The sequence below is a fragment of the Marmota monax genome, unplaced genomic scaffold (genome assembly GCF_021218885.2).
Source record: "Marmota monax isolate L192 unplaced genomic scaffold, Marmota_monax_Labrador192_F-V1.1 WCK01_AAM20220418_F8-fsc00047, whole genome shotgun sequence".
In the NCBI taxonomy this organism is placed as follows: domain Eukaryota; kingdom Metazoa; phylum Chordata; class Mammalia; order Rodentia; family Sciuridae; genus Marmota; species Marmota monax.
In genome coordinates this window covers 790,184-815,410 of record NW_026692072.1, presented here as the reverse complement: position 1 = coordinate 815,410, position 25,227 = coordinate 790,184, and the positions used below count along the sequence as shown (strand labels likewise).

Sequence of the window (25,227 nt, the reverse complement as noted above, 5' to 3'; positions counted from 1 at the left end):
AGAGAGCGAGAGCATGTGCTGACCACTTTTATTGAGAAGAAGCTATTCAAATGAGGCAAGAGGTCAAGTTTCAGGGGGCTGAGTCTATCTTCATGATATCCACTGTCAGCAGGTTGACTGACATCTGGGTAGGCCACACCCAAGGGCACAGTAAGAGAAGGGGACACACACACACACACACACACACACACACACACACACGGCACTTCCATGGAAGATTCTATCCTAAACAGGGCAAGGGGTTAAATTACAAAGAACAGGTGAGCATAGCTTCACCCATGGGGCTGTAGCAAGACACTGACCCTCGAACCCAAGAAGGGTGGGGAAAGCTCTGCCACATTTCTGTGACTGAGCGCCTCAGCATCCAGCCCGGGAGTGTGACTCAGTCATGTGCAAGGTTGGTCTCCCACAAGGAAACGCTGCCAAATACATTCTATGAGGCCAATATCACCCTGATTCCAAAACCAGACAAAGACACATCAAAGAAAGAAAACTTCAGACCAATATCTCTAATGAATATAGATGCAAAAGTTCTCAATAAAATTTTAGCAAATCAAATACAAAAACATATCAAAAAGATAGTGCATCCCAATCAAGTAGGGTTCATCCCAGGAATGCAGGGTTGGTCTAACATGAAGTTCCTCACATCAATAGACTCAAAGATAAAAATCATATGATCATCTCAATAGATACTGAGAAAGCATTTGATAAAATACAGCATTCCTTCATGTTCAAAATGCTTGAAAAACTAGGGATAACAGGAACATGCCTCAATATTGGAAAGGCTAACTATGCTAAGCCCAGGCCAACATCATTCTAAATGGAGGAAAATTGAAGGCATTCCCTCTAAAAACTGGAACAAGAATTGAAGGCATTCCCTCTAAAAATTGGAACTACAGGGATACAGCCACATCAATGTTTATAGCAGCACAATTCACAATAGCTAAATTGTGGCACCAATCTAGATGCCCTTCTGTCACCACTTCTATTTAACGTAGTTCTTGAAATTCTAGCCAGAGCAATCAAACAGATGAAAGAAATTAAAGGGATAAAATAGGAAAAGAAAAACTCAAATTATCACTATTTGAAGACCATATGATTCCATACCCAGAAGACCCAAAACATTTCACCAGAAATCTCCTAGAACTAATAAATGAATTCAGCAAAGTATCTGGATATAAAATCAACACCCATACAGAAATAAGCTATTTCTGTACATCAGTGACAAATCCGATGAAAGTGAAACTAGGAAAACCACCCCATTTACAATAGCCTCAAGAAAAATAAAATATTGAGAATAAATTTTAAAAAAGAGGTGAAAGACCTCTACAATGAAAACTACAACATGCTAAAGAAAGAAATTAAAGAAGACCTTAGAAGACAGAAAGATCTATCTTATTCTTGGATGGGCAGAATTAATATTGTCAAAATGACCATACTACCAAAAGCACTATACAGATTAAATGCAATTCAAATAAAAAACCCAGTGGTATTCCTCATAGAAATAGATTAAGCAATCATGAAATTCATCTGGAAAAATAAGAGACCCAGAAAAGCCAAAGCAATCCTTAGCAAGAAGAATGAAGCTGGTGGCATTACTATTCCAGACCTAAAACTATACTACAGAGCAATATTAATTAAAACAGCATGGTATTGGCACCAAAATAGACTGTAGGGCAATGGTACAGAACAGAGGACACAGAATCTAACCCACATAACTTCAGTTATCTCATATTAGACAAAGGCGCCGAAAACATACATTGGAGAAAAGATAGGCTCTTCAACAAATGGTGCTGGGAAAACTGGAAATCCACATGTAATAAAATAAAATTAAACCTCTATCTCTCACCATGCACAAAACTCAACTCAAAGTGGATCAAGGGCCTAGGAATTAAACTCCTATGGCGAATTAAAAACAGAATCAATAAATGGGATGGATTCAAAATAAAAAGCTTCTTCTCAGCAAAAGAAACAATCTGTGAGGTGAATAGAGAGCCTACAGAATGGGAGCAAATCTTTACCACAAGTACATCACATAGAGCACTAATCTCTAGGATACATAAAGCACTCAAAAACCTTAACAGAAAAAAAAAAAAAAAAAACAAGTAACCCAATCAATAAATGGATCAAGGAACTGAACAGACACTTCTTGGAAGAGGATATACAATCAATCAACAAACATATAAAAATGTTCAACATTTCTAGCTTAGAGAAATGCAAATCAAAACTAAGATTTCATCTCACTCCAGTCAGAATGGCAGCTATCAAGAATATGAACAACAATAAGTGTTGGTGAGGATGTGGGGAAAAAAGCACACTCATACACTGCTGGTGGGACTGCAAATTGGTACAGCCAATGTGGAAAGCAGTATGGAGATTCCTTAGAGAACCTGGAATGGAACTACCATTTGACCCAGCTATCCCTCTCCTCGGTTTATACTTACTTAAAGCACTTAAAAAACAGCATACTACAGGAACACAGCCACATCAATGTTTATAGCAGCACAATTCACAATAACTAAACTGTGGAACCAAGCTAGATGCCCTTCAGTAGATGAATGGATAGGGAAAAATTTGATATATATATATACACAATGGAACATTACTCAGCATTAAAAGAGAATAAAATCATGGCATTTGCAGGTAAATGGATGAAGTTGGAGAATATAACGCTAAGTGAAGCAACCAATCCCCAAAAAACCAAAGGCCAAATGTTTTCTTTGATATGAGGACTCAGAGGTATAATGGTGATGGGTTGGTGGGGAGCATGGGAGGAATGGAGGAACTTTAGATAGGGGAGAGGGGAGGGAGGGGAAAGGAGGGGATAGGAAAGGTGGTGGAATGAGTTAGACATCATTACCCTAAGTATAAGACACCAATGGTGTGAAAATATTCTGTGTACAATCAGTGTCTTGAAAAATCGTGCTCTATATGTATAATACGAAATAAATTACATTCTGCCATCATGTATAACAAATCAGAATAAAAATTTTTTTGAAAGGCTACCTTTCAGGTGTGCTCAGATGGAGTGTTGAAATTCACTTGTGAATTTGGGGAGATAGTCACTTCTTAGTGCTTCTGTTGACATCTCCTTCCTATGGAGAACAGGTCATCTGGTTCCCTGCCTCCAGGTTAGGGGAGAGGGAGAAGAAGCAAAAAGAAAAACATGTCCCTTTTAAAAAAAGCAGCACGGGCTATATTCAAAAGGTAAAGTGGACTCCTATTACAGTTCTAAACTGTAAGTTTCTAAAACCAGAGCAGAATTGGGTCCAGGTTCCTAGCAAGATGATAGGCACCCATAGGGCTGTGGTTGAGGAACTTGGAGTCTGAGAGCAGGAGGGAGCCTCAGGGCTAAGTCCCAGACAGGTCACGTGCGAACAAGGCAGGCGCAGTTTGAATACAAACACCTTTTGGAAAACATTAATATATTTATAAACTTTTTTTTTTTTTAGTGGGGGGCGGGGATCTGAAGTCTTTTGGAGTAGCTTGTGTTTATTTTCGGTAACAAAAGCGAAGAGGCTGCGCAGAACTTGGGTCCCCCGGGGTCTGAAACGTTAGTCGAGTCCCGGCGGCAGCGCTCGGTCATCCCGGGAAGGAGGCGGTCACCGAGCCCGGCCCGGAGCGGGTGGAGGCGGGGCCGAGCCTGGCCCGCCCAGCGGCGCCGCGGAGTACCGAGGCCGCGCTGGCTGCAGCCTCCTCGCCCCGGCGACTCCGGTAAGCCCCGGCCGTGCGCGCTGTCCTCCGTCCCTGGTGCGCAGCCCCCGCGGGTGTGCCCGCTGTCCTGCGCCCCGGCTTTCAGCTGGGCAGTGCGTCAGAAGGGCGCGTGGTGAGGGGGTGGCCCCCTGTTTACCAACCAGAAAGGCCAGGTTGGACACCAAGAAAGAGCAGGGTGTGGCACCAAAAAGGGCGGGGTGGGCGGAGCAGCGGGACGTCAATCCCTTTGGGATCCTGAGCACCCGCCCCGACCTTTACCTCCAGAGAAGCTCTGGCCTTGTAGAGAGGAGGATCCCCGAATCAGCCTCCGCGCGAGCAATGCCCTTTTCTTCCCTTGGAGGTTGAATTTTGGAACTGCACGGCAGAGACCTTTGTTTTCCCAGATCTGCTCAGCTGCACCCTCTTTAGAGCCAGAAGGTCGAATTTTTGACAAAACGTTAGGGAGTTGCCGTTCACGAAGAACTGGTGCTCCCTAGGAAATTGCCGCAAGCTATTAAATAAACCTCATTTTCTCATCAGTAAAACCGTGGACCTCGCTTCATAAGGTGGTGGCAAGGACTAAGTGAGATCGCAGAAAGGCCCAGCCTGGCACCTGGTAATTGTGGCAATTTTTTTCAGGTATCCCTGTGATCTCTCAGATTCCCCACTGGAGGGAATTTACTGCCTCGAAGAAAGCACACAAATCTCTGTCAGGGAGGTGGCAACATTTGCCCATATAAGGCTATTTATAGTTCCTGGGTAATTTATAATGGGAATGCAAGGAGGAGGAGTTCCTCAGTGCAAACCGAACTTTCCTGAAATTTGTGGCATGGACTTTGATAGTGAAGAGTAGAAACTTTGCTCTAAGGAAAACATTTCCTTCTGCTGAGAGGTTTGGAAGATGAAAGATGGATTTTTAGGGTGGGAGGACCTGGATGAGAGACCAGAGATTTGAATTCCTTATAGGGAACAAATTAACAAATTATAGGGGTACCCTTGTATGGGAAACTGCAGATTTGTGTGCTTTCAGGTCTGGGGTGGCTCTTTCTGGCCCTTTGGGTGGCTGGGAGGGGCTTTTCCATTATGATGGTGCTTTTTTTTTTCCCTCTCCCTGTTGATGTCATTAGTGTTTTGAACTGAGTAACTGATCTTGGGGTGCCTCAGCATGTTTGGCAATAGCATGTCCAAGGTTTTAAGGATACAGATGTTTTAGGTCCCTGACACTACTAACCCCAGGATCTGTTAAGCCCCTTGTGAGTTACCAGACTCTGATGAGTAGAGGTAAGATGAATCCAATGTGGCTTTGCAACTTTCCTATCACCCTAGGATAGGTAATTTCACACCCACACTACCCCCCCCCCTCTGGGAGGGGGCCTCTATTAATTTCCTATAAAATGAGGACATCAGGAGTTTTAGAATCTGTCTAATCTTGAAGATCATCAGGCCCAGGCTCCCAGGAGAGTAACTGTACTTGTGGGTGACAGTGAATCCTACAGAAATTTCAAATGTTAAAATTTGAGGGGAGAAGAGGATTCTTTCCTTTATATACCCTTCAACTGAATGTATTTCAGAAGCTGAACTCGGTAGTCTCCCACCACAGAGTTGATTCTGAGCTCAGATCTCCGTTTAAATAGTGTTCCACTGCTTTGCAGTAATGAGGTTGCTATGTTAGTTTTCTTTTTCTTGTTTGTTTTGTTTTGTTTTGTTTTGTTTTGAGATGGGTCCCTGCTGCACAGCCTAGGCGGTTCTGGAATTCAAGCCACCCTCCCACCCCTACCTCCCAAGTAGCTGAGGATATGGGAGTAGCTGGGACTACAGGAGTATCCCGCCACGTCTGATTTATATTGGTTTTTCCTGGCTTCGGAAACAAATTACAAGTTTAGCAGCTTAAAAAAAATACAGACTTATTAACCTTGTTGTTCTGTCCTCTGTCTAGAGTCTGACACAGGTGGCACTGGGGCCAAAGTGGGGCAGCAGCCTGTGCTCCTTTCTGAATCATAATGATGTGGTGGGGAGACTCCTGAATTCAGCTTCCGAAATACATGCTTGCTCACTCAGGTTACTGGCAAATACAATCCTTGTGAGAGGGGGACAGGTCTGGTTTCCTTTCTGGGTGTGTGTTAAGGACCAGTCAGTTTCCAGAGGTCACCTGTATGCCTTGGCGTGGAAGCTTTCCTGTCTTAAGTTAACAAGAGGGAGTTGAGTTCATCTCTCCTCCCTCTTTTTCAGTTGTCACATTTTCTGACAGAATCTGCTGTATCCTCTCTGACTTTGAATGATCCTATGATTATATTGGGCCCCCTGGGTAACCTAGAATAATCTCTATAATCTTAATCTCATCTAACAGCCACTTGCCATGTAAAGCTGCCTCTAGTCACAGATTAGAAATGCAGACATCTTTGGGGGCAAGAGGTAGTATTCTGAATACCACAATTGTGTCAACTGGCTCTCTTCCAGCCTCAGTTTCTTATAATTGGAACAGAGATTACATTTACTTTATAGCATTGTTGTGAAGATTAACTCCGTAACTATGGCAAGAGTCCTCAGCATAGCAATTGACCTATAATATTTGCTCACTACATAGAAGTTAACACAGAAACAAGGACTTGCCTAATAGCTTGCATTTGGTAACATATTGCATTCAATGGTGTGATCACATGCCGCCTGAAGAGAAGAAACTCTTCATTATTTAATCAGAATCAGCAGCTCCTTTTACAGCCCTGCTGGGACACCCTATATAAAGTAGTCTCGCCCTTGCACCAGGTCACTGTAGCCTTGTGGTTTCTAGTGTGAATTCTGGCCCAGCACCTGGGAACCGGCTAGAAATGCATCTTCCTGGGCGCTACACTAGACCTACTGATCCCAGGTATAGGGTGGGGTGGGGTCTGTCAATCTGTGATTTGGATGTTCAGTGAAATTGACAACTAGTATTGTAACCCCCACTCCTTTATTTTCTTCCTTTTGTCCCTCATTGGTGCCCACCCCTACTAGAGTGTAAGGCTCTGACCTTGATCAACAGCAATAGCCAGTGCCCAGCACGCACCTGCACACACACAGTGGGCTCACAAATTACTATTGAAGGGATGACCAGGAGGCAGAGGTGAAGACTGAACCTACTCCCTAGTACTAAATATACCAACCTGTGGATGCCTTCATTTCATCACTGAATCATTATTTATTTATTCATTCATTCATTTATTTTGGGGATACCAGGAATTGAATCAGGGGTACCCGACCTGAGCCACATCCCCAGCCCTATTTATATTTGTTTAGAGACAGGGTCTCACTGAGTTGCTTAGCACCTCGCTCTTGCTGAGGCTGGCTTTGATCTCACAATCCTTCTGCCTCAGCCCCCCTCCACCACGCACTGGGATTACAGGTGTTCACCACCACGCCCGGCACTAAATTGTTACTTAAAGTGTTAAGTGCTTTCTGCTCAAGCATCTCTGAGTTGCTTATGTATATACAAGTTAGGTAAACACATACAGTTTTAATGATATGTTCAGATATCATATGTTTGTGCTATTTAGGGGACTCAGGGCTTTTGGATGGTCAGTGCCACATTTTTGTTTTCCCATTTAAAACAATGGGCTTTGGGGCTGGAGATGTGGCTTAAGCGGTAGCGGGCTCGCCTGGCATGCATGCGGCCCGGGTTCGAGCCTCAGCACCACATACAAATAAAGATGTGTCTGCCGAAAACTAAAAAATAAATATTAAAAAAATTCTCTCTCTCTCTCTCTCTCTCTCTCTCTCTCTCCCCCCCTCCCTCTCTCTCTCTCTCTCTCTCAAAAAAATTAATAAAATAAAACAATGGGCTATAGGCTCACACTATATTTTCTACCTAAATACCCCAAACATTTGCTACTCAAAACATTTCCACTAAGGGATGCCCATATTTGTAAATCATCTTGCCACTGTTTAGCTTCCCCTTGCATTTCAGGTGGGTGGAAATAAATAATTGTCAAGCAGTTTTTATTATAGAATGAGATTCTTTAGTCCTTGGGCAATTTGGGTTTTGCCTCTTACTGTCTTCTGTAGGAATCTTTATTGCAGCATCTCTGATCTGCAACCTCTGCTGCCTGAGTCTTTCCAACTGATAGGAAGCTTTTTACATTCCATCAAGAGAATTGCCTTCCAAATGTGCTGACCATTAGTCCAGGGCCCACCCTGGCATGTAGCAGGGCAGATAGGGCAAACAGCTGATGTTCAAGAAATCCAAAATGCTTCCCTTGTTGATCCTAATTTTGTATTTGGAAATTACATGGAGCCAGGTGCTGTGGCACAATCCCAGCAAATTGGGAGGCTGAGGCAGGAGGATCCTGAGTTCAAAGCCAGCCTCAACAAAAGCAGGGTGCTAAGAACTCAATGATACCCTGTCTCTAAAAAGATATAAAACTAAATAAAATACAAACTAGGGCTGGGGATATGGCTCCGTGTTTGAGTGCCCCTGAGTTCAATCCTCTCACCTCCTCACCCCCCATAAAAAAGAATCTTCCTCAGAAGTTTGGAGTCAGTAACTCTCTCTGGTACACTTTCTCAAATAGAACACAGTCCTGGTTCCTTCCACCATTTCTCCTGGCTTTTGTCTGTTTTGCTATTCTGTAAAACTGGAAGAAATTCAGAAATGTAGCATCTTGACTAAAATATTATTTCCAGGTCAAGTCTGAGCCAGGACAGAGTGAACTTCAAGGTTGTGTGTACATTCGTCTATTTGTACATTCGTCTATTTGTCTCTGAAACTGACACAGGGCATTATAATCTGGGTTGAGTTTTTTAAACCTTCACATCTTGTTTTTGTATTCTATCCTCATGTAAAATCATTATTGACCACTTTACAAATTAGGAACTGAGGGAAAGGATTTGACTGTTTCAAGGTTGCATAATTGGAAGCAAAGCAATATTATAATATAGGTATCACTTTTAGGAAAGACTAGAAAATCACCCAGGTCCTCATTTTTTACAAATATGGTCTGTTATATTTCAGACCTAGAAAACACACACACACACACACACACACACAACTTGGTTTTTAATCTTAGACAGTTTTGAGAGCCTGTATATATTATTTCATACCTAATCAGGCAGAGTAGTAGAAAAATGAAGCTAAGAAACCAGAAATGAAATGATGCATAAGTACATTAAAATAATTCTCTTGTTTTGAGAGATTTTGTATAAAAAATATTTGGTGTTAGAAAAAAAGAAAAGTTAAGCAGGAACAAACTGCTCCTAACTGTACCACTCTATTAAACACCTTCCAAAATATTCAGAAGAATTGATACATTATTCCAAACATGTTTTTTTTATGCAGGTGTGTGTGTGTGTGTGTGTGTGTGTGTGTAAATAGATATATGCCGCAGTCTGGCTGGGCACCATTCAGGAGCCACTTGTTAAAAGAAACGAACTTTATTTTTAGAACCACACAAGCCAAACCACACAGCTCTTCAGGAAAACCTTCAGAGCCCAACTGCAACCACCGGCTTCCCACAAGCCTCTCAACCTCCCCCACTCCTCCTGCTCTTGAGGCCGATTGGCTGGGTTGCATGGGCGGAGCCAAAAAAAAGTCCCCCAGTGAGCAGCTCCGAGGTCTGAAAGGGCGGGGAAACAACCCAATGAGCATCACTGCAGAGGAGCCAATCAGTTGGCAGCTAGAAGTTTGCTGGGGCCGCTGTGAGCCAATCATCAGCTAGCAGCTGGAAGTTTGCTGGCAGCTGGAAGTTTGCTGGGGCTCCTTCCGCTGTGGCTCTCAACATCTCCCCCTCTCTGTTTAAACAACAAGCATGTGGCTTAGGGACGGTATCTGCCTTAGGTTGTCCAATACTACATATGGTTCTTACCCGTCATCTTATGAGCTGACCTCAAGGCGTCAGCCTCCTGTCTTAGGTTGGTACCATTGCAATTGGATCTTACCAGTCATTGACTACCGATCCAGCATACAGCCACACCTGTGGATAGGTCTTTGTACCAGCGAGGTGGTGAGGTTCTTTGTCTCACCTCTGTTGGCCCCCAAATTTTAGCTGAACGACCATCACAAGCAGAAGGGAGGAGGATACACCAAGCCATTGCAATGTTTGAAAACTCTATAGTCAAAAAATAGAACTGATCAGCAAAACATTAACCTAGGTCTGTATGAGCTCAAAAAACAAAATAGAACTTCATGATATGGGAAAGGGTAATAATAAAATAGATATTGAAAAAAGCATCCTGGTTCTGTCGCAGATGTAAGAATAGCTAAACTGGAGTTTTGGATATCAGCTGTTATGGATTTGAGCCAAATCATCTTTTTGGTCTGTAGAAATCGCTTTAGTTAATCTTTCTGGAATCCAAATCGGCTGCTGTTCTCCCTGTGGAAACACAAAAACAGACCTCCGACTCCAGACAATCACTGGGTCAGGACCTTAGTTAATCTCTCTGGAATCCAAATTGGCTGCTGTTCTCCCTGTGGAAACGCTGTAAGCCAATCATCAGCTGGCAGCTGGAAGTTTGCTGGGGCCCCTTCGGCTGTGACTCTCAACAGATATAAATATGTTTAAAAGAAAAAGTAATAAATTATAGCTATTTTTAAACTGGATCAAACCTTGTGAGCACCTTCCATTCCAGGAATTCTTCATGCCTCTGTGTATTCAACCCCATATGTTGGACTTTTGCTCTTTTAAACAACGTTTGTTTAACTTTGTTATTTGCTTATTCCTGTGATGAAAAGCCTATTTCCATTGCCCATTAAGGAATTTACTTTAGAGTCAAGTACCCAGAAAAATGTGTCCTTAGACATAAGGCTGGTTTAAAGTGTGATCCGCAACCCCAAAATGGTATTTTTCAATAGGCTACCCATCTTATTCTGAGGACCCCAGTCAGAATACCTTTGGGCTGTTTTTGAGAATTGTCTACCCTCAGAGGAAAAAGGCTTGTCACTGTCTTCTTTGGGGATTGTCAGTAGTGCATTCTTTGGAAGAACTAAGCCTTTTTGGGAATAATATCAATATTATTAGAATAGTTATGTCAGTATTATTAGAATAGTCCGTAGGAACAGACACACTGTTATTACTGAGTCTTGATGTTTTTAGAAAAGGGAGAAGTTGACACCTTCTGGGTGTGCCTTCCTTTTAAGCTGTGCTTGGTCTGAGTGGATATTGATAGCACTTCTGGTTTAGCCACCATGTTATCTACACTTATGGGCGCCTTTTTTTTTTTTTTTTTTTTAATAATGGAGGGTATTTTAGATTAGGGAGGAGGTTCAAACCATCGATTGAGTTTTTGTTTTCTTTTAAATTCTGAAATAGATTTACCAAATGATAGCTGATAGGGCACTATTAAAAGGGCATCTGGGCTGGGGTTGTGGCTCAGTGGTAGAGCGCTTGCCCAGCATGTGTGAGGCACACCACATAAAAATGAGTAAATAAAAAAATAAAGATATTGTGACCAACTACAACCAAAAAGTATTTTTTTTTTTAAAAAAAAGGGAAACATCTGCAACGTGTGTATTTTCCTGATACTTTTGATGATAAAACTAACACTTGGTTTTTTATAGACTATTCGGGGGATGGGTGACAAAAGGTAAAGGATCATAAAGAAAAAGTCACAAATAATCCTGTTTAATGGTACCTGCTGTCAACATCTTGGGGTGTTTATAAAATCACTTTAACCAATCAGCTGTTCCCTTTTCTGTCTCCCCACCAGCACACATGCCATAGACCATGCTGCTCTGGGAAACCCATGTTAGTAGTGCTGAATAAAGACCCGAATAGCACAGTCCTGGCATCAGCACCACCCTGGCCACTTCCTTCTTTTGCCATCTTTGCCTTCCTGCAGCCTCGACATGGAAGCAGCTCCAGTGACTACTAGCTAGCTATTGCAGAGTCTAAGCTAAGGCTTCACACTCCCCTTGCAACCCAGAAACCTGAAGGCTGCCTTAGGTTTGGGGCTTCCATCTGGAGAGCCATCTGGAGAGTTTATCTTGCTTCTTCGACCAGTGCTACCCTCTGTCTACCCGCCACTTCACCCTCCAGGACTCCCTCCCTTCTGATTTCTTCTTCCTGATAATCTCATGACTTCTCAGTAATACCAGTAGTGTCTGCTGCTTTTGGAGTGCCTTCTCTGGCCAGGTATTGTGCTGTGCAGCATGTATGACTGTCCCCATGGAGGTCCCAAGTAACATACAGCAAATAAGTGGCAGAGCCAGAACTGTTCAAGGCATTGTTCAAAAGCCTCCAGAGTAGTCTCAGAAGCCACACCCTTGACAAGTTCATGGTCTTGTTCCTGCTCTCTTCTTAGGCCAGTGTTTTCTAAAGCACTTTATCACCACTTTGTCATAGAAAGGTTCTAGGTAAGGGATCCAGTGTGTTATAACAGTGCTACTTATGTCAAAGACCTAAAGCTAGCAGTTCCAGCCATCTGACACCTTGCTGGTGCCTAACCCAAGTAAGGAGGCTCCTTCCCTCCTACTCTGTTGGGAATCCTGACCTAGTACCTATTCTGAACTTTTAGAAAGTGCCTAAAGTGCTTTTGCTCTTTGGGGACCTTGGATCTATACCCCTATCTCTTGGGTGCCTTGGCTAACCTGAGCCTATAAATCTTCTTTCTACCCAGAAACCCCAGAGCATGGGGAACCAAGCAGGAAGCTGGCAGGGTGCCAAGGGAGCTGGAGGAGGCTCCACTTGTAAGGAAAGGCCTGGCCCTGGCTGTCCTTGACACCCTCACTCTTTTTTTTTTTTTTTAAAGATAGAGAAGAGAGAGAATTTTTTAATATTTATTTTTCAGTTTTCGGTGGACACAACATCTTTATTTTATTTTTATGTGCTGCTGAGGATCAAACCCAGTGCCCTGCGCATGCCAGGTGAGCGTGTTACTGCTTGAGCCACATCCCCAGCCCAACACCCTCACTCTTGAGCATGACTCAGCGTTTTCTTTTGTGGACAGCATTAGACCCTGCCCTGTCCAGCTTCTCAGTCCTCCACTGGCCTTCATCCACCACTTCCTGCATAGCACTGCCCTTCAAAGATGTGAGAGATTATGGTCCAAAAGCTTTAGGGACCGCTGCCTTCCTGACCCAGAGGAGGGCAGGTGACTCTCCCCACCAAGGCCCCATCTGTCTGCCAGACCTGTCGGGCTTAGGGGAGTAGAATGTACAGCACCTTCACTTACAGCATCTGTCACCTCCTTACTTCAGGATAGGCCCAGGGGTAAAGGGGTGGTGTTGGGAGAGTTCCTGAATCTGCTACCAAAAAGCTTTGCACTTAGGCCAGTCTAAAAAGCTTTTGTGCCTTGTTTTCCTTATTGACTGAAAAGAGGGCTCAAAGCACTCAGCCTTCCCTTCTCAGATGATGCTTCCTGCTGTATTAGTCACTTATGTAATGAGGACTAGTCACTGAGGTTGCCCAGACCCTCTTTTCGCATCCCCAGGGGGGACAAGGACGTGTCCCCATGGCATCTGTTGGGGTGGGGAGCCATAGCTTCCATGCATGCTAAGCCTTTGCCACCTGTTCTGCTGCTGAACACATGCTGCTGCCTCGTGGGGACATTCTTGGTCCTCTTTACTTAGTGGCCTGGTCTGGCCCTCCAGCTCAGCCAGCAGGTTGGGGTGGTGCCAGCAGAGCAAGAACTGCAGTTGTCATATTCATTAGTTTTCTGGTATTTTCACTGGACAGCAACCTTCTGGACAAGAGAGTAGTATTCCCACTGCGTGGTAATGAACACTGAGGCTTGTAGGGACTGGGTTTATTTGAGGGTACATTCTAGCTTAGGTTAGAGCTAGGGTAGGGTCCAGCTATTCCTGACTGAGCCCAGTGAGCTTGGATTCCCCCATAGCTGCCCCTTTGCCCAAGTCGGGCAGCATTTTCCAGTAAGCTGAGGTCTTGGGGAGGGAGAAGAGGTCCAGTACTGCCCTACCCAAGAGGACCCCTGGGTTCATGGCATCCTAGCCTGGAAGTTTCCTGGTATTGGTCTGTTAGCACCTTCCTCATGTTTTCTGAGGCCACTTTGACCTTGTGCTCTTGGTTTTGAGATAACCAGCAGTCACTCGTTGTTCCATAACAACTCTTCTTGTCCTTTCCTTACAGACTCTGTGGACCATCACCATGAGAAGCAGAGGAGGACTCACCCTCCTCGGAGTCCTGTTCATTCCGGTTGTCCTCTGCCACTCAGGTGAGTGGTAGAGAGTCTCTGGACACAGATACGAACCATCCTGCCTGTCTTGGTCCTGAATTTTCTTCCTATTAGGCCTCTGGGAGACGAAACTGACACGACTGGCCTCAATTTCCACCCCAGTCCCTCTTCCAGGCCTGGCTTTGGTTTTTCTGCCTCCAGTGTTACAGGTCTGAGGTTTTATGACACCTCCTTCCTAAGCTGTGACCTTGCTGTCAGTGGGACACCTTCCTGAGTTACAGCCCATCCTGAGTTACAGGGCTGCCTTTTTCTGGGCAGGGGAACTGAACAGCTTAGGTTTCACCGAAGCCTATGGTTTCTCACCACAAGCTACCTGAGGATTGCAGTGGAAGCCTGCCTTATAGTGATGGGCAAGTCCCTTCAGGTCCTTCCCATTGTCCCCAGAGCCTTTTGAGCTCAATCCTCCACTCTGTGACTTCTCCTTAGCAACAGTGATGATAATCATAGTGAGAGCAGCAGCTAAAGCTTAGAGCATTTCCGTGCTGATCAGTCTGCCAGTCATGGTCCTTGTATTTACGTGTTTAACCCTCATGTCAACCCAATGCAGTGAGTACTGTGTTATCCCTGTTTGACAAATGACAAGAGTGAGTCTCAAAGAGAAGAAATAACTTGTTAAAGAACACCCAGAAGTGTTTCACCAGATGTGAACCCTGGATGCCTGTCTTCACACCTATTCCAGGCCCCCCTCCTGGGCTGCCTGTTCTCCTGGGCTGCCCCATTCTGAACCACCCTTCCCCTGGTTCCTGGAGGAAGTTGGCCTGAGTCTTCCGTAATAGAACAATGGTGCCACTTTGTTTTGCTTCATCGTAAAGATCAAACGTTCTTCCTGCCTGTGTCCTGTTGGTACAGCATCCTGGCCACTACTGATGCCTTTCCTTCTGGGGTTGGGGTGGAAGGGAGAAAAAGAAGTAGCAATACAATGAATAATTAAAAAAAAAAAGGTCTCTGCAGTGTTGGGTGTATTAGTAGCTACCACATATTGATGGCTTACTGTGTACTAGGAACCAGGACAAAGCCTACCTCATCTAATCCCCCCAGCCCTCCATGAGGGGCCGTGCTCTTGTGCTAATTGGACAGTGGAGGAGACTGCAGCAGGAGAAGCAATTTGCCCAAGGACACACCTGACTGCTCTCTCCCTTTCAGAGAAAAAAGAGAAGTCAGGATTCCCCTCCTCACCCACCTTCCTCATCACCTCCCGAAAGGAGGTTATAATGTGGTCCCCGTGTCACAGCACGGTGTTCCTTCCTCAGTTCTTCTACCCAGTGTATTGCCTGTAATTACGATAGTAATTGGAATGTGAAGTTCACCCACACACATGGGAGAGAGAGAGAAGAAGAGAAAGAAGAAGAAGAGAAAGAGGAAGAAAAAGGGAGACGGACAGAGAGAAGGGAGGGGAGAGAGAGAGTGCCCTTGCTGTTGCCCAAGACACTGTGAAACCTTGGGGGAACTTTTGTGACACAGGCCATTATGTCATAGGCAGAAACATCCCCCTCAGGCAGAAAATGACATTTGATCCTTACAGTGAAGCAAATCAAGTAGCACAAAGGTGCCTGTTGTTACAGAGGTTGAGACTTAGGACAACTTCCTTTAGGAATCAGGGGAAAATATCCCAGGTCCGAGTAGCCCTAAGGGTCAAGTCCCGTCTGCCTTTGGTTAGAAGTCAGAATATCAAAAAATCCATTAATTACTTGTCTTTGATCCCGGTTTTTCCCCCACCGTGTCCCCTTTCCTTCTTGTCCCACTCGGGACAATTAGAAGAAAGTCTTGGTTAAACCATACTTGGGTGTTAGAACTGGTGGCCTGAGTCTGCGTCTCAGTTCCATTACCTAGCAGCTGTGTGACTTTGGGTGGGATAGTTGACATCTTTCTCTTGCAATTTGGAGTTGAAGTTCCTTGAAACCTTCATCTTATAACAATTCTATGAAGGGCTTAATGCATAAATGCACAGACATTTGGACATTAGATGAATACATTAGATATGAAAATTTTGGCCCACAGAAATTCCAAATATGGGCCTCGACCCCTAACTAAAGGTTTGTCAAGAAGCCAAATAAGCTCTGGTTCCAGCCAGGATAAGATTGACGCCTATGGGTGATCTTTTAAAATGGCCCTCAGACAGCCAGATTAATACCACACCTTCCCTCTTCCAGCTCTTCGGGTCTTCCATTCTTTGGGGTTTTTTTTTTTTTTTTTTTTTTTGGTACTGGGGATTGAACTCAGGGGCACTCGACCACTGAGCCATATCCCCACCCACATCCCTCATTGTGCTCAGGCAGTGAGGACCCACTTTCTGTTGGACTTATGGAAAAAAAAAAGAGACAGGGTCACACTGAGTTGCTTAGTGCCTCTCTGTTGCTGAGGCTGACTTTGAACTCAAAATCCTCCTACCTCAGCCTCTAGAGCTGCTGGGATGACAAGCATGTGCCACCGTGCCCAGTTCTATTCTTTCTTCTCATGTGTACATACACACATCTGGCACAAGGAAGAGACTATGAGAAATGGTGTTCTCGTGCCTTCTATTATACTTCTCTACTCGCCCAGGTATGGCCAGTGCTGCCCCTGGGGAAGAGTGGGCAGAGCAGTCTGATGGAGCCCTGCCTATAGGGTTGGGGGCCTGCTCTAGCTCTGCTGCTTTGTAGCTGAGTGTCCTTGTCCTTTGGGTCACTTCCCCTCTCCAATCATCTGCAAACCTAGAGGGAGAAGTTTTTTACACTGATATTTCAAGGGGTTTATCTGGAACCTTCCCAAACCACAGGATCTCCTGTGGGTGGGATTTCACACCTGAAAAAGCAGATTTGACCATTTAAGATGCTGTAGAGAGCTTGACTCTTCACTGTGCTCAGGCAGTGAGGACCCACTTTCTGTTGGACTTCTGGAAAAATCTCCACATCCCCTGGAGATGACCTTAGAACTAGAAGTCAGCTCTCAGGCTCCACAACCCACACTGGTTTAATCCTAACATTCTTCTGTGAGATTTTACACGTTTCATCTTTGAAAATGTCTTTTTACAGGTAGCCACCACTAAATACTGAGGTCATAGCAGAAGCCACATAGTGGCAGGAAGGTCATTCTCTCAGGTACTAGAGAAGGGCGTATCCACATGACTCAGGAAGATTTCCTTTTGACTCTGGATTCCTCAGCTTCTCCCCATTACAAATATTGACTGTAACTCCTCTTCTTCTTCTTCTTCTTTTTTTTTGGGGGGGGGGGGTGGTGGTCACTTTTGTGATAAAAATAGAGAAGGAAAAATAACACAGGAAAACCCAAGGTTTAGCTGGCAAAGATGAGTCCTAAGAACCTGAGGTGGAACAATATTGTTTTTTGAATTAGGCAGTGGGGCAGTGGCCTGTCGTGTAAGCTGTCCTCCATTTCCAGTGTGTCTGCTGTGACCCGCTGCCCCATGCACAAGGGTTTAGTGTGCAGCTGCTGTATTGCCCATGACCATGTGTACTGCTGGCCCTGGGTTAGTACCTTAGTAGGGAACAGGTCAGTGATCATACCCTATCCCAGAGGTTGTCCCACTTTCTATAAAGGGCCAGGCAGTAAATATTTAAGGCTTTGCAGGTCAAGAGACAAAATCAAGTATATTATGTATGCTCTTATATAAGTAAAACAAGAGAGGAAACAAAAAATATTGATGTACAAAATTCACAGTGTAATAATTGACTGCAAATATATACTGTATGTTTGCTAATGAGAGGAATAGAATATTTTTAGGGAGGATCATGAACAACCATTTGTTTCCTCCAAAGTAGGTTGTTGATCATGAAATCCTGGTCTGGGTGGTTACCTTGTGGTTCATGATGGAGGCCCATTGTCAGGGAGGAAAAGTGCTGAGCTCACTCTGTACTTGTGATGGTAGAAACCTCTGCCTTACTTTTATTGGGTGAAGTCAGTATCGGTGTAACAGGTCCTGACAGGTTTTCTTTATGATTGTAGAGTTTGCCCTGCAGTGCTACAGCTGTGTTGATCCTGTTTCCTTCTGCAACGAAACCACCCGCTGTCATTTAGACTTGGATGCGTGTGCCATTGTTAAGGCTGGTAAGAGCTTCCCATTCCCTGTCTCCAAAGTGCAATGAACCCATGGGAGCCTGACCAACGTGTGCCTCTCTTATTATTCAGCTCCTATTCAACAAGTAAAGTTCTCAATGATTGTCACCAGCTATAGATAAGACTTTTTTAAGCATTTGCCATATATTTTTTTTTATTGAATACTTCTCATCTACCTCTCAGGATGATCTTTTATCCTCATTTAATCAATGAGGAGACTGAGGCTCAGATTAAGTAATGGACTAAAGTCAAGTAACCAAGTCAGGATTTGAACAAGGAAATTCATCTGATTCCTAAATTTGTGCTTTTAAACCGTGATACTGTGCTGCCTCCAAAATTTTTGAAAACCTCTGAGTGGCCAAAATCCCAAACACTGACAACATCAGATAATGGCAAGGATGGGGGAGAAACAGCAGCTCTCATTCATTGCTAGTGTGAATGCAGAATGGTCCAACCATGGATTATAGCTTGGCAGTGTCTTATAAAAGCACCATTTTGATTCAGCAATCTCATTCTTTATTCAAATGGATTGAAAACTTATACCCACATAAAAATATGCCTGTGGAGATTTACAACAGCTTAACTGATAATAGCCAAAACTTGGAAGCAGCCAAGAGGTCTTATAGTAGATGAATAGATAAATTGTGGTACTTTCAGACATTAGAATTTTATTCAGCATTAAAAAGAGATGCGTTATCAAGTCATGGAAAGACACAGAGGAATCTTAAATGTATTACTAAGTGAAGGAAGCCAACCTAAAAAGTCTACATTCTATCTGATTCTAGTGACATGACATTCTGGAAAAGATGAAACTATGGAAACAATAAGAAGGTCAGTGGCCGCCAGGGGTTATAGCAAAAGGAGGGACGAATAGGGGAAGTACAGAGGATTTTCAGAGCAATGAACTACTCTGTATGATAATGGATACATGTCATTATATATTTGTCAAAACCCACAGAATTTATGCAATTGTTAGGATATTGTTTGTCCCCCACCAACAAGATCCATGTATTGGAAGCTGAGCCTTCAGTATGACAATGTTGGGTGGGACCTTTAAGGGGTGGGGCCTAATACAGAATCCCTTGGGCAGTTGGGTAGGAGCCTTCAAAAGGAATTAAAGTAGCTCTTATGTAGTTCTTATGAGAGGGTTATTATAAATTAGCTGAGCCTGGCCCCACCCAGCTCTCTGGCCTCCTTTTTTGAGATATGAACCTTTCTCCCACACATGCTTCTACCATGATGTGATGCCACCCTCCTTTAGGCCCTCATCAGAAGCCCAACCAATGAGGAGGCCCAGTCTTCACTTTGAACCTCTTGAGTTGTAAGCTGTATAAACTCCTTTATAAAGTTAGCCGATGTCAGGCATCTCATTAAAGTAGGGAAACAGACCAATACAATACACAACACCAGGAATAAACCCCTAATATAAATTGTGGGCTTTGGGCAACAGTGATGAGTCCATGTATGTTCATCACTCATAACAAGTGCTATCACACCAGTTGGGTTGTCGCTAGTGGGGAGGTTGTGTTTGGGTCACAGTTTTCTCTCTATTTTCTGCCCAGTTTTGCTGTGAACTTAAAAGTGATCAAAGGAATGCAATTTATATTTTCTTTAAAGGTCATGTAAATCTCAAACATTTTTCTTCTTCTCATAAACATAAGTCCCAAAACTTGAGCCAGACATGTAATAACCAGAAGTTTTTTGAAATATGGTCATCCCTCCACATCTGTGAGTTTCTCCTCTGGGGTCAACCAACCACAGATCAGAACTATTTGAAAAACAAATAGGGGCTTGTGTGGGAGAAAGTTTCATATCTCGAAAAAGGAGGCCAGAGAGCTGGGTGGGGCCAGGCTCTTGTCTACACTAACTATGTACATACTTTTTTCCTTGTCATTATTCCCTAAACAATACAGTACAATGCTATTCTCATAGCATTTACATCATATTAGGCATTATAAGTGATCTAGAGATATAGAAGGGTGTGCACGAGTTATGTGCAGATACTACCCCATTTTATGTATGGGACTTGCACATTCTCAGATTTGGGGTGTCTTCAAGGGGTCCTGGGACCTCATTTTTCCCCCCAGCTGTAGAATGAGAATGTTTACCTCCAGGGTTACTGGAGCAGTTAGAAGAAAGAATGAATATGATAGTATTGGGTAAAGTCTAAAAGAGAGTCAGGCATTGGATGCTAACTCAGCCACCACTCAGTGGCCTCCTGACAATAGTAACCCTGTTAAATGTACTTAGAGTCTTAGAGGATGATAACAGTGCCCTGAATAAGGGCCACACCTAGAGGTGCTTAAGACAGAAACTATTGCTTTCAGTAAGTTTGAATCAAGTCTTTAAGAGTGGGGAGGTTGTGCAAGCAGAGAGAGCCTCTAATGCTGTGAGACTGATAGAATCCACTTGACTTTGGGCAGTTCTGATGTGGTTTATCATTCGAATGTGATAATTCGAGTGCTTGGCACGCCGCAGGATGCATAGTAAGTGATTAATTGGTAGCAATTATTAAGAAATTGTTCTCTGTTCTCCTCAAGCTATTAGGCTTATCTAATTAAAATCATAGCAACTTTAATGCTTTTGAAGCTCCGATACTTAATTACTATTACATAAAGCAGTATCTTGTCCTATTGAACATTAGCCTCTCCTGTAATATTGGAAGCATCTACTTTAATAGGTATGACTCAAGCAAATAGAGCCATTTTGGGAATGATGGCTAGCTTCTGCTTCTGGACTAAGAGATCATTAAAATCCAATCCCAGTACCCATCCTCCCTGAGGAAGAGGGCAGGACAGTTTATATATACCTGCAATTATGAACTTAGAGATGTTTTGTTAAACCCCAAGCTATGAATGAAAATAGATAAAATAGTTACACATCTTAAATAAGGAATGGGCACTAGCACAGAAGATAAGAAAATGATTCTGGTCCAAAGATGATACCTTATTATGTGTACAAATCCCCAGTATCTGGCACACAATCTGACACATGGACACTGTTTTATTGGGAGAGGAGAATATACCAAAACACCTCTTTTTCAACTAATACATTTTTTTTCATTCAACATGCTTTTTATGAATATTTTAAAAACACTATAAAATCCTCATCATTTATATTTCTGCCTTTAGTTTCCTACATGCCCATGGACATTTTTCTAAAAATATCATGGTGTATGCTTGTGGAAATTTTTCCTATACTACTGAGTAGTATAATGATTTTAAGTGAAGTTTAAAATATTTTAAAAATAAGTCATTCATATGATAATTTAAAAAAATCTTGTTCCATGTAGAAATGTAAATGAAGACTACTCTTCCATGAAAGTAACATGGAATCATGCCAAATAAAAAATATTGCATTTACCCCATGCATAAATAATTCATTTATGCAAATGGATATTCTACATACTCTTCCATGTCTATGTTCTTCTTCTTCTTTTTTTGAGATATTCATATGCCATAAACTGTGCATTTTAAAATGTACAATTCAGTAGCTTCTAGTATATTTACAAGGTTGTGCATCTATCACCAATGTTTAATGCTAGGATACTTTTGTCACTCCCAAAAGAAACCCCTTACCTATTAGCAGTCATTTTCCATTCCTCCCTCCCATACCCTGCCAGCTACTCATTTACTTTTTGGTCTTTGTACATTTGCCTGTTTGGGGCACTTATGTAAATGGAACCATAGAGTATTGTCCTTTGTCACTGGCTTCTTTCACTAAGCCTTACATTTTCAAGGTTCACCCATGTAAGAGCAGCTATCAGTATGTCACTTCCTGTTATGGCCAAATATATATTTATGACATTTATGCATAAGCTCTTGTGTGAGCATAGCTTTCCATTCTCCTGGTTATTTAGACTCAGGAGTAGAATTGCTTGATCATATGATAACTCAATGTCGAGGAACAGCCAAACTTTTCCAGGGTCTCTGCACCATGTTTCATTCCCTCCCGCCATGTCTGAGAGTTCTAGATTCTCCATTTACTAGCCAACACTTGTTGTTTTCTTGATTGTCTTGATCTTATCCTCCTGGCAGGTATGAAGTGATATCTCATTGTGATATTTCCTTTTTCTTTTCTTTTAATATTTATTTTTTAGTCACAGGTGGACACAATATCTTTTATTTTATATTCATGTGGTGCTGAGGATAGAACCCGGTACCTCATGCATGTTAGGCAAGCGTTCTACCTCTGAGCCAAAACTCCAGCCCCTGATTTTTATTTTCTTAATGACTCATGATGTTGGGCATCGTTTCATGTGCTTATTGCCTCTATTTGTATATGTTCTTTGGAGAAATGTCTATTTGTTGCCTATATTTCTGTTGGCATGTTTGTTTTTTATTCTGGAGTTATAAAGCATTTGAAGAAATTATGAAAGAATTTCATCCCATGGTATTCCATGCAGATAAGGAATGACACAGGCCTGTAAGTTTGGTATGGAAACAGCCTGAGTTAAAAACAAAACACACACGAAAAAACTACTTTCCTCCTCCCCCAGCTCTATGCTTCTGCTAAAAGCTAGATGTTTTATATATTCTGGCTACTAAATTCTTATCACTTAATTTACAAACATTTCCTCTCTTCCTGCATGTTGTCTTTATTTTTTCAATAATGCCCTTTGAAGCACAAAAGTTTTTAAACTTTGACGTAGTCTGGTGTATCTATTTTTCTGAATCCTTTTTTTAAAAGTCGAAATGTGTTTTATTTTTAGACAACCTAATGACATGTTTTGTTTTTTTTTTTTTCACTTTCAGAATCAAGGAGGGGCTGACATCAGCCCCATTTGGCTTAATTCCTGATGTTGTGTAGCTAATAAGCAGCAGCCAATTTGGTCAAAGTCAAGTTTGTTAACATTTTCCATTTCTAAAGCATCCATAAAGAAAATCATGCATGGGATCACACACTCCTCACTGTAGCCTGAGGGAGCAAACCTTCCATCTAGATTCATGTTTTTACCAATAAAGATGGGGTAGTTTTGAAATAAGCAGGGATGTGCTGGATTTATTCTTCACCTCCTGTCATAAAAGGTTTTACTCTGGCTGGGCAAGATGGTATACACCTGTAATCCCAGAGGCTCAGGAGACTGAGGCAGGAGCATCGCAAGTTCAAAGCCAGCCTCAGCAAAAGTGAGACACTAAGCAACTCAGTGAGACTCTGTCTCTAAATAAAATACAAAATAGGGCTGGGGGTGTGGCTCGGTGGATGAGTGAGTACTTGCCCTCCTCCCTCAAAAAAAAAGTTTTATTCTTTCTGGTCTGTTCTTCAAATTTACCTTTGATGGATTTCATGTGATCTCTGATGTACTTCTCATAGGCCTCTTCTGTGAGGCTGGTTTCCAGCAAGTGATGGTTCACGACACATCAACCCCAGAGATGGCAGTGCATAGGTACATTCACCCTTGGGGCCTTTAGTAGAAGCCTTTCAGCCTAAGAGAGACTCACCAGTGCCAACCTCTATCCCTCTTGCTGTCTCATCCTCCACATTCAAGCACAGCCTGTCTGCAGTCCCCTAGACAGTGTAAATGTCTGAGGCACCTCATCACTACCTGGTGTGGTGACTGAAGGGAGATGTTGGTGATACCAGCTTTTATCTTGGGGAGGAGGGAAGTTGGTCTTTTGTGTTTTGTTTTAAACTCAGGCACTTGTTGTGCCCCAACAGGCCTGTGTTATTCCTTATCTGCATGGAGCACCTCTGTATGAAATCCTTTCATAATTTCTTCAAACACTCTTTAATTAGCAGACTCTTTGCTTTTCAGCTTCTTCTTGCTATATGGATAGTACTTCAGTGACCATTCCTGAGCTTCTATTGTTTACCTTTTGTACATCATAACCTTTTTACTTCATAGGGTAAACTCTAAAAGTGGAATTGCTGAATCAAAAGGGATTTTGTTTAAAATCCTGGTAGATAATACCAAATTTCTCTCCTAAATGTATAAATGCCTAAATGTGTAAAATACGCTCTCCTCCCCCTCTTCCCCTCCCCCCTCCATCCCACTCATCTCCACTGGCTCTGACAAGACGGGTCTTATGGAAGAGTTCTCAGTCCCTCTTACGCCCCAGCTGTGAGGACCCTTTTTGACTAGATCTAATTCCACAGAGTGAGTTCCCAGCAGTAGAATGGAGGGTTCAAGGGCAGATTCAGAACTCTACACAGTTGATTTCTTAACCCCTGTGTGTGTCTCCCCACAGGGCCACGAATATATCACCAGTGCTGGAAGTATAAGGATTGCACTTTCGAAGAGTTTTCAAAAAGATTAGGAGAGCCTGAGCTAACATATAGATGCTGCCAGAAGAAGCTGTGTAACCGTGACTTCGAAAAACCAGTAAAAGAAAAAGGAGGGACGGTCACCTTATCAGGGAAAACCATACTGGTGGTGCCGCTGGTTCTGGTCACATCCTGGAACTGTTTTCTCTGATTCAACACCAGGAAGGATTCTGCAGGCTGTCCCCTTCTCTATCTTTCCCATTTCCTGGCAGCTGCCCTCCAAAGCCTTTATTCTTTTTCAACTGGATCCTGCTGGGAAGGAATAAAATTGTTCGTCTGGAACAGTTTGGATAAAAGAGAGGAACTCCAAGAGACTTGGAAGACTAGTCTTGTGCTCAGGGAAGGTGCACTTGACAGAGGTTTGAGTGACTCATGTGCAACTCCGTAGTCACATGCTCCTCCCTCTGCTCTTGGAGAACCAGCTGTATGGGGATAGTTTATGTGGGTTCTAGCAACCCTTAGGCGTTTCCCTCTGGTTCCTTGGATGTAGTTAAATAGCATGAGCAGTACTTTCAGGGGGCAGGGGGATTCTTTTGAAGACTCCCCGTCACAGGAAATGCTTCTGTAAACCTCAGAGCTCCTGTGTTGCCATGTAGGCACACTGAATATTCTAGATGTTGGCTGTCAGTAAGAAGCAATGAGATTTTATTTTCTTTTTTTTTTTTTTAATTTGTTAAGGATCAAACCAGGGGCCTCTCGCATGTTAGGCAAGTGCTCTACCAAAGAGCTACCTCCCCGCTGCCAGAGCAACGAGGTCCTTAATGCAGAAACTGTGGGATCACGGCTCTGTTCTCAGCTAGAAGACATATGGCAGGGACCGGGTAAGGTTCCTAGATGGCAGGGCGTACAAACACAGGATTTGTCTTTAGCGAGAATTGGGGGATTTGAGGTTTTCCATGTGTATAAATTTTGTGTGGGCATTGTTGTCTTTCACTAGAAAGATTTAATTGCCTTAATGAGTATTTAAGCTCTATTCCCTCCTTTTTCACCCTGCTTGGAAAAGTGGGATATCTTGACTTTGCCACATGTAATTTAAGAATAAACGTTCTATGCCACACCACA

General features: G+C 43.1%; 1 protein-coding gene across 1 annotated transcript; it reads left to right on the top strand.

Moving 5' to 3' along the window:
* The first annotated feature begins 3,594 nt into the window (after window positions 1-3,594).
* Cd59 (CD59 molecule (CD59 blood group)) lies at window positions 3,595-25,227 on the top strand. The gene is made up of 4 exons (XM_046455771.2): window positions 3,595-3,714; window positions 13,746-13,830; window positions 17,791-17,892; window positions 24,090-25,227. The coding sequence occupies exons 2-4, from the start codon at window positions 13,764-13,766 to the stop codon at window positions 24,314-24,316; spliced, it is 396 nt and encodes a 131-aa protein (XP_046311727.1). The 5' UTR covers window positions 3,595-3,714; window positions 13,746-13,763; the 3' UTR covers window positions 24,317-25,227.

Bases quoted from the DNA above. Each gene is read 5' to 3' on its own strand.
- Cd59 (XM_046455771.2), top strand. From the start codon at position 13,764: ATGAGAAGCAGAGGAGGACTCACCCTCCTCGGAGTCCTGTTCATTCCG. The intron at 13,831-17,790 runs GTGAGTGGTAGA...TTATGATTGTAG, and splicing joins GGTTGTCCTCTGCCACTCAG to AGTTTGCCCTGCAGTGCTAC. The intron at 17,893-24,089 runs GTAAGAGCTTCC...GTCTCCCCACAG, and splicing joins GTGTGCCATTGTTAAGGCTG to GGCCACGAATATATCACCAG.